The sequence below is a fragment of the Carex rostrata genome, chromosome 27 (genome assembly GCF_964058835.1).
Source record: "Carex rostrata chromosome 27, lpCarRost1.2, whole genome shotgun sequence".
Lineage (NCBI taxonomy): Eukaryota > Viridiplantae > Streptophyta > Magnoliopsida > Poales > Cyperaceae > Carex > Carex rostrata.
In genome coordinates this window covers 5,398,017-5,412,194 of record NC_135944.1, presented here as the reverse complement: position 1 = coordinate 5,412,194, position 14,178 = coordinate 5,398,017, and the positions used below count along the sequence as shown (strand labels likewise).

Below are 14,178 nucleotides of genomic sequence, written 5' to 3'. Positions count from 1 at the left end.
TAAGTAGGTTTCCATGTGTTGTTCTAAATAAAAAAAAATCAATTAGAAACTATTTATCAACGAAAAATAATTTTTTATCATTTACGAGTATTTGGATGCACATGTTATGTACACCAAAATAAACGAGATAAATTATATCATCCTTCTATTAATTAAAACAATTTTTTTAGAATATTCATCTCAAAAGAAGGGTTATAAATGATATAATCCTATAAATCATAAACTATATATTTATAGAGATGTAACATTTTTTGAAGGAGCCAAATTTTTAAAACAAGTAAAAATGAGACTGACAATTGTATTACTACAAATGATTTTGTCTTTCCTATGACCACTAATCAAATTGTGGAGCCAAGAGTTGCTGGAAATGAAGGAGAAGATGACAACACCTCTCAAAGTGGAGTCGTGGAAGAAGAAGATGAAAATATTGAAGAAGAAGTTCCGGTAAGGAGGTCAACCCGTCCTACACAACCCTACACAAGGTTACTAGATTTTGTAACCTACAAGGTTCAATATCCTATTCAAATTTTATTTCATATAAAAATATTTCAAAAAACCACAATGCATTTCTTAGTTCAATTTTCAAAATGAAAGAACCAAGAAATTTTGAGGAAACCATACAATCAGTGTGGTGCAAGGCTATGGAAGAACTTCAACCCTTAGAAAAAAATAACACATGTACCATTGCACCATTACCAAAAAATAAAAAAACCTATAGGATGCAAGTGGATTCTAAATAAAATACCAAAGTGATGGAACCGTAGAAAGGTACAAGGCCCAGTTAGTTGCCAAATGGTACATCCAAAGTGACAACTAACTGGGCCTAAAATACCAGTTAGTTGCCAAATGGTACATCTAAAGTAGTCCTTGATGGAGTGTATTTTTAATATCAATTTGATATACATTTTAATCATTATTTACTGCTATCGGAAGTAGAATTCTTATGGTGTTCATCTTTGATTACTAGGAAAGCTTTGGCCCGGTGGCAAAGATGAACACCATAAGAATTCTAATTCCGATAGCGGTAAATAATGATTAAAATGTATATCAAATTGATATTAAAAATACACTCCTTCAAAGACTACTTGAGAAAGAGGTTTATATGACCCTCCTACAGGGACATGTAAAAGAAAAAAAATATTAACCCTATTTGTAGGTTGAAAAATCAAACTATCTCAATACTTAATTTTTGCGGTTTTAAAGTAAGCCAATTTGATACATTTTTATTCTCAAAACATGAAAATAATGATATTACCGTTGTTCTTATTTATGTTGATGACATAATTATAACCGGAAACAATTATGTAAAAATTAACAATGTTAAAAGACACTTAAAAGAAATATTTGAAATAAAAGACCTTGGTAGACTTAATTATTTTCATATTTTGAGAATAAAGATATATTCATATTGATGAATCCATGTATTTTAATAAATAATAAATGAGTGTCCATAAATTATTTTTCTTCTCCTAAAAAAATTGTTTTGTCTCACTATTTATTAATGAAATTAATTTAGATGACTTTCATGTTACAATTTATAGTCTATAAATAGAGATTTTGTAAGCTTGTATTACACATGAAAAACATATGAATAAGTCAATAAGTCATGGCCATCATTTATACATTCTCTCTATCTTATTTATTTTTCTCTATTAAATAACATGTGCAGCATGTTTATAAGCATTTTTCAACATCTTTTTTTTGCATCGATGGATTGGCAAAAAAACTAAAAGAATACACACTTATATTATAATAACTAAATTCCTCATATTGCAACAAATAAATGTTAATATAACATAATACATTATAGCCTGATTGGAGAGCATATATAGAAGATAATTTTTAATATTTTCAGGCGGTAAATTTTGCACGTTGTATTATGGTATATCCATACCTGATTTATTAAAAGATATGTAAATGAATTTGTTATAATTTCAATTAATGTTGAAGATGTAAATATTATTAGAACTCCAGAAAAATATCCAAAAGAAATAAATTGCCTACAGAAAGAATTTAACATTAGAGATCTTGATTAATATTATCATGAGGGATAGTTAATATGCACAAACATTTTTCTTAGACATGATTTGAGATTAAAGATCTTGATTAATGTTATGATAAGGTTGTAATCGTGTATAAAGAAAATAATGTACATTGTTTCATTCACTAGGTTTTTTCTCACAGAGTTTTTCCTATGAAGGTTTTGATGAGACATTCTTAGATAATGGCCATCACTTTAAAGTGATGTCAATTAATTATTTTGTTGTCCTAAGACAAATATATTTAATCTCCCCATTTATCAATTAAATAAATTTAGATGGTTTCCATTTTACCATTTCTAATCTATAAATGGAGGCTATGTAAGCTTATATTACACAAATGAAAAACATGTGAATAAGTGATAGCCATCCTCTATATATTCTCTCTATCATTTTTATTTTTCTTTATTTGATAACAGCTGCAGCATGGATATAAGCATTTTTCAACATTTTTTTTTGGCAGTGATGGATTGAAAAAAACAAAAACAAGAGGATACATACTTTATATTATAATAACTAAATTCGTCATTTTGCAACAAATATATGTTAATAAACAGAATACATTATAGCCTGATTGTAGAGAATAGAAGAAATTTTTTATATTTTCAGGCGGTCAAATTTGGATGTTGTATTATGGTATACCCGGAACCTGATTTCTTTAATTTTAAGTATTGCATACTGTTCGTTCTTTCTAGAATTATATCTCTTATTTAAAACTATTTTTTTCAATTATTCAAATGAAAAAATGATGTAGACGGGATGAAAAGTAGGCTCCACAGCATTGCGATTGCAGCACCTTTCTCTGGTTCCGAAAACGACTGAGATGTATTGTATATTGTCATATTATTTAATTAAGAAAAGTAGTCAGGGACAATGCTTTCTATTGCTTTGATTTACATAAACTTACAAAACTGCAGAAAGTGATTGATGTGATCTGTTTGTAGCTTCTTGCTACATTTCTAGATCAATGTTTTGTAGAGCTTATCTTTATGATTTTTTAGCCTTTCATGTGTATTCCCCTTGTCAATATTTAAAAGATATTGTACCGTCAATTACATGTGTACATTTGATCAAGTCATAATCCTTGTTTTTTGTAGCACAAGTTGCTAGGTGCTCTTCTTCCACCAGAAATGTAAAACACTAGTTGATTGGACATGTCTGCAACAATAAGACTTGGAGTCAATCAGAGAGAAATGAACTTAGCAAGGGACTATTAATTCATGAGATATTTCACTTATAACCAATCATTCAAACAGATGATGAAAATGCAAATCCATATGAATATTACATCTAGAAAGTTAATTAATATTCTCCAAGAACTAGTCATGCACTGGGGTATTCAATCTGAGCTTCAGAAAATCTTATCACTGTAATACTCGTATATATGGTCAGGCTGCAGCCCTGCATGAAGTTATTGTGCACCTCTTAGAAATGAATGAATCCCAGATCCTCATGTAATAATGCAACCCGATTAAATCAATCCAGAGGTTAGGCCATTAATGCTCAATATTATGATCTGGTGTTAAGGTAGAGTCATAAGAGATGTGACTAAAATTCAACAGGATTTAGGTCCAGTAACAACAACGCGGACAAACAAAATAATGGGCTCTTTCGGCCTATTCCATTCTTTTTCTATTGCCTAATAGCCCTTTTGTGGGCCACAGAGGGCTTTTGGTTTTGACTTCTTTCCTTCAAAAACAAAATAATGTATATTTATGCTAACAAATAGGATAACATGAGCTGAAAGCGACCTTTATATTAGAAAACATTATAAATTAGAAATAATGCTGCATCTCGGAAAGTAGAATTGGAAATGCTAGTGTGCTTTTAGAAATCCGAAATTAACGCATATGCTCTTAAACAGTGCACTTTAGATGTTTTTTTTTAAGGTTAATGGCTTTAAATACCAACTAGTAATTTCATTGATGTTAACTTTCTATATTTTCAAAGCGGTGGTCGTCCTTAATTTGTTTTGTTATCCCTGTGGGCATTCTTGTTTTGGTACGATAATGTTTAGGCTGATCTAATATGAATGAGAATGATGTTTAGGCTGATCTAATTTGAAATTGGAACAATAAGATCTAATATGAATGAGAATGAGGTTTCCTTTCATATGCAATTTTCCCTTTGTTTAGTATTTATGGCTGTTTGCTGCATCGGAAATAAGGGAGGTATTTGTTCATTGTTGGTACCAATAGTACTAATCTTTGTTGGTCATTAATGGAATTTTTTTTGTCACTTTTGTGTCTTGTGCTTTGTATTTGGAACCCACCGAAGTAGAATTGTATTTGGAACCCACCGAAGTAGCTCGGTATCTCACTTTTGTGTCTTGTGCTTTGTATTTGGAACCCACCGAAGTAGAATTGTGAGAGATTGAAAATCTCCCAGTGCAGTATTCAATTCGTGTCGAGTTATTCTAAGTCCCAACCAACTAAACCAAACCAGCACCGAGCATAATTGTAATAAATAACAACAATAATAGAAATCCAAGAACAACTAACGAAGATGAAATCAAGATAAAATCAATCAAGTAGTACATAATTTGTTTGCAAGAAAAACGCATTTATCTTATGATCTTAACATAAATATTAGTTCCAAAAAAAATGCAATGGTAATAAATTCATTCAATTTACTTATAAAGCTTCATCAAGTAAATCATACTTAATTCCTGAATATTCATGATAGAATAAAATCACATTATAAATTGGGTATTTTTCTATTTTTCTATTTGTCTATGTTTCTCGGTGTAAAGTTGTACCATCTACCATGTATGATTAATCTTTGGCTCAGGGATTTGAGTGTTGTTGCAATAGGTGGTACGTAGCCTTTTTGGTCTCGTTTATAGCCGGCGTAGATTATAGATGCATAATACTCTATCTTTGGACTGCAGTTATCTATTTTTTTCTGATAAGTAATGATCATAGTCTTATAGAGGACCACCAAGTCCATTACTGAAAACCATGTAAATACATAAAAAAATATTATGATCGTAGTATTGTTATTTTCTCCCAATTTATTTTGTATGTAAGCCAAAGTCCAAGAGTTGTGAAAGCATTTTGAGTTTTAATTACCTTGTTTTAATGATGTTTTTTTCTGGTTTACTTTTGGTCTATTCTCTAGATAAGCATTGAGAGGCAGTGGAAGGATATTGTTGATCACAATATGAAACAATTGCTTTCTTAGTGCATGTATGTGCTTAAAAAGAACTTTATTTGTTGCAAATACATAAATAAATAACCTCAATTTTTTTTTGTTGTCCTTTCTTTACCAACGTGCTGAAATGACCCTGCTGAAGTATCATAAATTTGAATTATTAGCGTAAAATTGAATCTGTGATATTTACCCCTAAAAAAAACAGGATGTGGGATAAAATGTTTAGGTGTAATATGAAATGCATCCAACATTTTTGTTAACTCTTACTTGTTTTTCTGACCTATGACATCATTTTTTTTTTTTTCCTTTTGTAGGAAAATGCAAAGCAGGAGAAGGCTCCCAAGAACCGTTACACTATCTGATTTTAGTTGCTTTTGTTCCAAGAATCTTCATGCATGTGAAAACTTTATGTATTTTTGTTTATTCGCTTCTGTGGTTAGTCATCAGACAGCCAGGACTAGCAAAATAGATCTTTAAAAAATATGTTGATTTTAATATAGTAGTTCCTTTTTTTAATGCAGCTGTGTGCAGCGTGAATTACTGAATGTCGTGTATTAGATATCCTTGGCATTCCAATATCAACGGTCGCCTCTGAGTCAACTTTTAGTGTCGGAGGTCGTGTATTAGATGATTACAGAAGTTCCCTAACTAAAGATATGGTTGAACTTTTGATTTGTGGAGGTGATTGGATAAGGATAAACTCAACTGTCATATTGCACACCTTACAAGTAAGAGATGATGCTTATAATATGTATTGTTCAATTATTTGAATATTAAAATAACTTTTGCAATTATATATTTTTTTCTTAATATTTCAGGAAGCAGCCAAAGAAGAGGAGAATCTTGAAGTGCAAATACCGATGGAAAAAACTGATTAGAGAGTAAGTTAAAATCTAAAATATGGTCTTTAACCTTGAAGTGCAAATATGGTCTTGAAGTGCAAATACCGATGGAAAAAACTGATTAGAGAGTAAGTTAAAATCTAAAATATGGTCTTTAACCTTGAAGTGCAAATATGGTCTTTAACCTTCTTTTGCTACTTTTTGTTACCGTTTTCATGTACAATTAATCTTTCTTTCTTTTTTCAGCCATTGGCAGTCTACACCTGGAAGCATGCTTTCTGGTGAGTAGTGTAAAATTAAAGTTGTGATTTGGGGTCTGGTACTGGTGTTTTCTGGTTTCTACTGCTCTTATGTTTCTTACCAATAAAAACCATGTTGCTTGGTACCAACTGACATGAACTATGCACATGATAGTGTTCGCAAAATCTGAACCCATCCACATAAGTAGTAAAATCTTATACTGAAAAAAGGAACAGCTATTTTTATTCTTCAAATGTTATTTAATTAAAGAGTAGTGTAAAATTGAAGATCTTAGAACTGTTATTTAATTTTCAGGTAGCAATGTGACAGCAAGCAATGTGATCGTTTAGTTGGTTGTTTAGTATTAATTTAGGGACAAATTATTGTTTAGTATCAATTTGTGATTGATTTGTTGATTTGGAGACAAATTGTTTTTATTTAGGATAATATTTGGGTTTGTAATAATTCTAAAACTGTTGTGATTGTTCTATTGATATTTAGATTATACTGTGTTTGTTTCAAAAACATTTGTGTAATCAAGCATTTAATCGAATTGTTGGATAGAATTGATATTTAACCAAATTGTTTGATCCAACAATTTGTAATAGATTGTACTTTATTTGTTTGAATTATTTCTATTGATATTTAAAGTACTGTGTAATCAAATTGCTGCCTCAATTTCGAACTGCAACCTCAATTTTGAACTGCCTCAATTTCAAACTAATGACTCAATTTGGAATTGTTGTGTTCATTTAACCGAATTACTCTCAATTTTGAACTAATTTCGAATCAAATCGAACTAATTCGAATTATACTGAACAAAATTCAAACTGGCCCTTTAGGCTTGAAATCTATTTCAAGTTCGAACTGGGTTTGATTCAAAATTATTTCGAATTCGAACTAGGGAAAATTTGATTTAGTTTGGTTGGTTTGCAGCCCTAATCATAAGTGTCAGACATGTGCAAGAAAACAAAGAAGTTCAAATATATCACATATCGAGAGAATGCTAAGAAAGTGAATTTACAGAATGGTGCTATCATTTATATTACATGATTACACAAAGTATAATATTGTATAGCAAACTTATATTTCTAAAGATCCAAGGCAATCAATATTTATTGGAACATTTCTGGTATCTTAATATAATTACATGAGTTGACCTAGTTCACCTAGGGACCCTGGTTTCAATTTCCAGCACTGAGCTATATCCACTACTGTGGAATGCAGATGCATCTGATGTAGCATAAGCTGTTGATTCACCTAGTAATATTTCCGTCTCTTCTTGAACACTTTCTGGAAGGCTGCCATGAAGTCTTGCTACATTTTGCAATTTCTCCACAACTTGCCTCATTGTTGGTCGATCTTCTCCTCTGACACTTAGACACCACACTGCAAGCTCGCTCAATTCTTGGAGAACCTCAATCACCTTCTCATTGTTACTCCGTATATCCTTGTCTAACATCTCGTGAAGCTTGTTTTTGCCTGCATTTGAAAGAAAACATGATCCCAAATGTTTTTTTTCATATGTATCATAATCGGTGAAAATGGCACACTTCCTTGTTAATGAGCTCCAAAAGTACTACACCGAAACTATACACATCACTCTTCTTTGTTAATACTGCAGTAGCGACGTACTCGGGATCAAAGTAACCCGGTGACCCTTGTACAACCTTGACAACTCGTGTGTCATCATTTGGAACAAGGATTGAAGCACCAAAGTCAGAAACTTTGGCATGGTAATTATTTTCTAAAAGTATATTGGCTGACTTAACATCACCGTGAAGAATAGTTTGAATGACGGAAGAGTGCAGATAATCAAGTGCCTCTGCTGAGTCCAAAGCAACTTTTAGTCGAGTACCCAAGGAGATCGGCCTTGTTCTGCTATTGCCATGAAGTAATTCAAAGAGTGTCCCATCGGGGACAAACTCATAGACCAACATGGGGATTTTATCCTCTAGACAACAACCGAATAGTCTAACTATGTTCCTGTGGTTTATTTGTGAAAGAAGAATAATTTCATTCACAAATTCTCCTTTAGGTGTTTCTTTAAGTTCCAATGCTTTCTTTATGGCCACAGCCTGGTTATTTTCTATTAAACCCTTGTATACCTTCCCTTGACCTCCCCTCCCTAATACACGAGCATCACTGTAATTGTCAGTCGCAACATCAATTTCCTTCTTACTGAAGATGCGGAGGTGGTTGGTCATCATTTGATAGTATGCATTATACTCTTTTTTTTCTCTCATGTGGCGTTTATGTTGTACATACCAAAGTAGAAGTAAACATACGCCCAGTAATACAGCAATTCCAAGTATACAATCTGCATTTATGCATGAAAATTACGAATAAATTACTTTGATGATTAAATTGTTTTGCTAGGAGAATAATTTTTCAAGAAAAAAATAAAGAAAAAAATGATTGAATAGTCGGATAAGTCCATTGAAATAAAGGCCATTGATTCAAATGACAATTTACAGTTGAAAGAAGCATTACAAATTATAGGGGGTAGTTATTTCTATATTTTTAGTGATTTATTGTTGCTATATATTATTGTTTCTATTCATTAATTTCATAATGTCAATTAATATTATAAATTATAGGGGTAGTTATCGCCATTGTTATTGTTATCCTTTGGTCATTTTAGTTATCTAATTCTTGAAATTTTTGACTACCATATATAAGTCGGAAAACACTATGTTACTGTCATATGAAATATTTGTAGTAATGTAATATAATTACATACAACAAATCATTCATGATTTTATAGAACAACCACAAAAACATAACGAAGATAGTTTAGTTCTGTTTTCAGTTTTATTTTTGGAAAATCCAAATGATTTTTATATTTTCAAGGCCATCATGGATACTTCTATCTTTTCAAGGAGACAGGTTAAAATCTCTTAAATTAATCAAAGTTGTGGTAATTAAATTGTTTCAGGTCAATACTAGACTATCACTATCTAATATTTCTATTGGACAATAACTTGTAAAATTCTCCACAAGTAATAGAAAGTAAGACAATAAGAACTAAATGATAATTACTTGACAATAACTTATGTTAACTAGCTTAATAAATATTGATCAAATTATGTAAAATATATTTAATAAATTACAAAAAAAAAACATATATAAACATGTTGTTTTCTTTAATAAGTTGTGTATTAATTTTCATACAATATAAATATCATTCTAATGTGTCAGATATCAATAAATGATTTCCCATTCTTATAAATTTAAAATTGAAAGGCATTAACTCTTTTATTCAAGAAGTTCTTCCTTAATTTCTAAAACTGAATGGAATACTTACAAATAACCACTCGAGCAGTAAAAGAAAAAATGTTGGTGCAACTGCCAGTTTTGGGATTGCCTTTCATGCCTTTCCTGCAGGAACACTCATAGCTTCCCTCTATATTTCTGCAATTTCCATGGCAGGGATATATATCCGGAAAGTTGCATTCAACAATATCTGTTCATTGTCAACAATAGTAAAATTTACAAGCTTCATTAAAATAATAACTCAGATAATTTTTATAAAGAGTTAAAAAGTTACCTTTGCATCCACCTTGAATGTAGGGATTGCCCTCAAAACCATGCAAACAATGGCAGAGGTATCCGCCGCCATTGCCAGTATTGTTGCAAATGCTATTTTTGCTGGCACATGCAGGGTTAGGGCTCTCTTCCACACCGTTCTGGCATGTGCCACTGTCCATAATAACCCAGTCCAGCACCACTGGCACACCATTCGGATTTCTGTCGAGGAAATCATCCTCACACAAATCCTCAACTTGGAACTTGTACCAGTCCTCCTCCACCAGGGTAGCATAAATGCATGGGTTAAACCCCCATGCTGAGTTGTTTTCATAACCCCAATCTACACCATAATAGGTGAGTGCTTCTGGTATCGCGGTCTGGCAACAACCCAATCCATTGCATGTGCCATTATCACCAACTGTGCTGGTCAGGTTGTCACAGAAAGACACACAGCCTGATACATAAGGATTCTCACCTTGGCCCAGTATGTATGCCAAGGCGGAGCAGCCAATTGCTGTGAATTTGTTGCGTTTGTTGGAGAATATAAAAGGAACTGTAAGATTCATCGATGCCTCATAGTTTGTTGAATATACTTGGTCCGTCTTGTCGTAGCAGCGATAACCAATGAATTTGTAGACCCATACTTCCCCAGTGGTTATGTTGATATCAATTAGCTCGATATTACTTCCTTCAAAACCCAAAAAGGCTTTAGGGGGAGTTGTGGACTGATTGCATGTTATAACGAATCCATCCCGGTAACAGCCAGGTTTGGTGCCGAATGGGTAGGAGATGTTTGTTGAAAATTAATTCAAATTGATTAAAGCATGTACAAATCAGTTTTTAACAGCATAAAAACTGCATTGGTTATTTTAGGCATTGGTTATTTTAAGCATAGTTATTTTAGGATTAGTTAGAATAGTGGTTAGTTATTTTTAGCATGTTGTGTAGTGGGTGCTTAATTTAGGGAAGTTGTGGGTGGTTATTTTAGGAACATTGTATTGCTTTAAATACTGCATAACTTTATGTAATTGAGTAAGAGAGAAAGGAAATAAAGCGTTATTTCTATTCAGAAAAATATTCTTCTCTCTTCAATCCTTTGCATACTGGCACAAAGCAGTGCAGTATTGCTTAGTTTATTCCAACAATGTTGATGTTGCCGCATTTGTCTGGGCAACTGCCTGATTTGGGAGATTCTGAGGTTACCAAAGGTGCTGCCAAGAGTAGGGTTATCAGCATCAGGTAAAGAACACACTGGAATAGTAATTGTCTCATAGAAGCCGTGGATCTCTCTTTTTCCCACGGTTCAAATCTATTGGTGAGTATGGACTTAGGATTGGTAAATGCATATTTATAGAGATTACAAAGATAATTCCCTTATTTTTCATTTTCAAAAATCAGAAAGTAACAGCATACAATATTTAGATTGGGCAAGACTTGGACTACCAATTAACTCTGACGACGCTCCCAGCCATATGATTTTAGAAATCATTTCGAAAAATATTACACTATTTATTTATGTTAGTAACAAAAAAGTTTATTTTGAGAAAATATTAGTTTCCACCACGTCAATTAAGTGATGACACAAACTAATGAATTGCAAAAGTTTTGTAGCTGTAACATTAGGATTGCTCATGGTTCAAAAAATTGGAATCGGATTTTTGACCGCCGAGTCAGAATCAGATGAATCGTCGGAATCGGAAAAATCGGATCGGTAACTCGGGTATTTTTGGCAGACGCCTTGTTTTGTAGCCAAAAAGTAGGAAAAAATTGATAAAAATAATTTCTAAAAAAACTATGTTAATTAAGACAATATTACACTCAAATTGTTATATCCCAAAATTTTAAATAAATATTAATCATGATAAATTCAAAAATTTTCACTCAAATAAATTTTTTACTAATTAATCCAATGATTGTTTAGAACTTATATTATTAATTTAAAATATAAATTGAAAATTTTGAGATATAAATAATTTATGAAATTATATAAATAAAATTATTCGTGTAATGAAATAAATAAATAAGTTTGTAATTAGTAGAATAAATATACAAGTTTTGTATGAATAATTTTATATATAAATTGCAAATTTTATTTATTTACGAATTATAAAAAATTTATTTATTTAGGAATTATAAAACAAATTAAGAGAGTTCATATAAATTATGAATTGTTTGAACCATTGGATCACAGATAGCATGAATCTTGAAATCATTTAATCACTTGATTTGGATTGAATGACAAAAGGGATTTAACTCAAATGGATAGAAATTTCGGATCCATTTCAAATTTCCTCCATTCCTCTCTTTTATCCCCCTCACTGACAATGGACCCCCCCCAGATCCTATCTTTCTCTCTTCCCTTCTCTCCCGTCCGCGCAAACACAGGGGCGAAAAATCAGCGTCTTCGGTGCCTTCTCCCTCTTTCGGGCTGCCTTCTTCTTCTCTGAATCGGCACAGAGGTTGATTCAAATGGCGCGATTTTCTCTGAATCGGCAGAGAGGTTAGTCAAATTGAAAATATTTTTGCTTTAAATCATTTGAATCGGTGTAAATCGGTATAAATCGGACGGAAAATTGGCCGATTCCGTCATTGTTCATCCGATTTTTTTGAAATAAATCGCACAAACTTGAGAATCGGGCAAAAATCGGCCCGGTCCCGTCCGATTCCGAGTTGAATCGGCCGATTTGACTCGGAGTCGGCCGATTTTTCAAACTATGGGATTGCTAACGTTTCCTCTGAAATTTCTAGCTCAATATTACCCAGTTTATCTTTATGTCTTTGGAATTCTTTTAGTTGTATATTTTTGGTTATGTAATGGTTCGAGGAATAATGGTTCCATATTGATAATTTCAACTTGGATAATTAGCGAACCATCACAAAAAGAATAAGATAGATGGTTGCATCTTGGATTAATGCATTTTTGAACATTTTATTTTTTGACAAAGATACATTAAAAACCAAAACAAAAGAAAAAATGTTAATTTCATTAATTTCTGATTATATTTTAAATGTTATAGTGTGGAGTATGTGTATATGTATATACGCCCAGTTCTTATCGTTGCTTCTATTTATTATTATGTCTAGAATAGGGGTGTCAATGACACCCGTTTACCCGTTTACTCTATCCATATCGTATTTGATAAGATGGGTATGAGTAAGATTTTTATTTCGTTAACTTATTGGGTATGAGTATGGATATGGGTAAGGATTTTTTCTCGTTAGATAAACGAGTATGGGCCACGGGTAAAGGTTATTTTGTACCCTTTGAGTAGCGGGTAATTATATAAAATAAATTATAACATAAGAAGAATATTATGCTAAACATCTTATTTTTTTATTTGAATGTTTTATTATTTAGTTAAAGAATATTATACTAAATGTTAGCGCCACCTCAAACTTTTATAAACCAGAGAACTAAGACTTGTAGAAATTGTTAAATATTTAATACACTCTCCATGTGGATTGACACCCCAATTATACTACACAGTTGGACCATATGCTTGTGATTCGAACAAAATTAGAGTTAGAATATAAAAAGTATATTAATTAATACTAAAAATTAGTAGTACAATTTTTATCTATCTGGCGTCATCTAAGGAGACGAAGGTTTCTTTCATATTTGAGATGATTGTATTTTATGTTCTCTTTATTTTATTTCATTTTTTTGCTATTGCTTTGAGTAGCTAAATTTCTCATCTATGGGGTGAGGGTTGTACTTGAATTCTTGATTGTGTTTAATATATGTTTATGTTTTGTTTACGTTATGGTTTGAGTTTTCTTCTATACTTTGAATTGCTTTTTATCAAGTCCTTCCATACATAGTTCTGTTCAGTCTTGCATTCATGGAGGAGAGGTTCATTTTCTGAGAAAATCTTTAATTAAATATTCACAATCTGATATCCAGTTTTATTGCTAATCATAGATCCATTCTATATACCAACCGGACTTATATCTCTCTTGCTCTCCTTCCATGGAGAAGAGATTTCCTTACTAATAAATGCTGTAATTAAACCTTCATAATCTGATGTTCTAGTCTTATAGCTCAACAAAAAATCAAGATTGCTAGAGTAGGCTTATTAGTGTGAGGTAAAGAAAGCATTGTAATAGTGATTGTGTCACACAAGCCATGGATATCTCTTTCTCTTTCGGTTCAAGTCTATCAATGAGTATGAGCTGGATATTGGTTTATAAAGTATTGGTAAATGCAGTTTTATAGAGATCGGAAAGACAGTTCTCTATTTTTTTTTTTTTTCCTTTCTAAATACCAGAAAGCAACAGCTAGCGTACAGTATAGGTTACTGGACTTAGACTAGCAAGTCTTACTAGGCTCACAGCCACATTAATTGGAGTACCTTTTACTACCTCAATTATCT

General features: G+C 31.9%; 1 protein-coding gene across 1 annotated transcript; it reads right to left on the bottom strand.

The window, feature by feature from the left end:
* Window positions 1-7,275: 7,275 nt before the first annotated feature.
* On the bottom strand, window positions 7,276-10,591 carry LOC144545212 (wall-associated receptor kinase 2-like). The gene is made up of 3 exons (XM_078293799.1): window positions 9,825-10,591; window positions 9,582-9,740; window positions 7,276-8,594 (listed from the first exon to the last, which is right to left on the bottom strand). The coding sequence occupies exons 1-3, from the start codon at window positions 10,369-10,371 to the stop codon at window positions 7,804-7,806; spliced, it is 1,497 nt and encodes a 498-aa protein (XP_078149925.1). The 5' UTR covers window positions 10,372-10,591; the 3' UTR covers window positions 7,276-7,803.
* Between the last annotated feature and the right edge of the window lie 3,587 nt (window positions 10,592-14,178).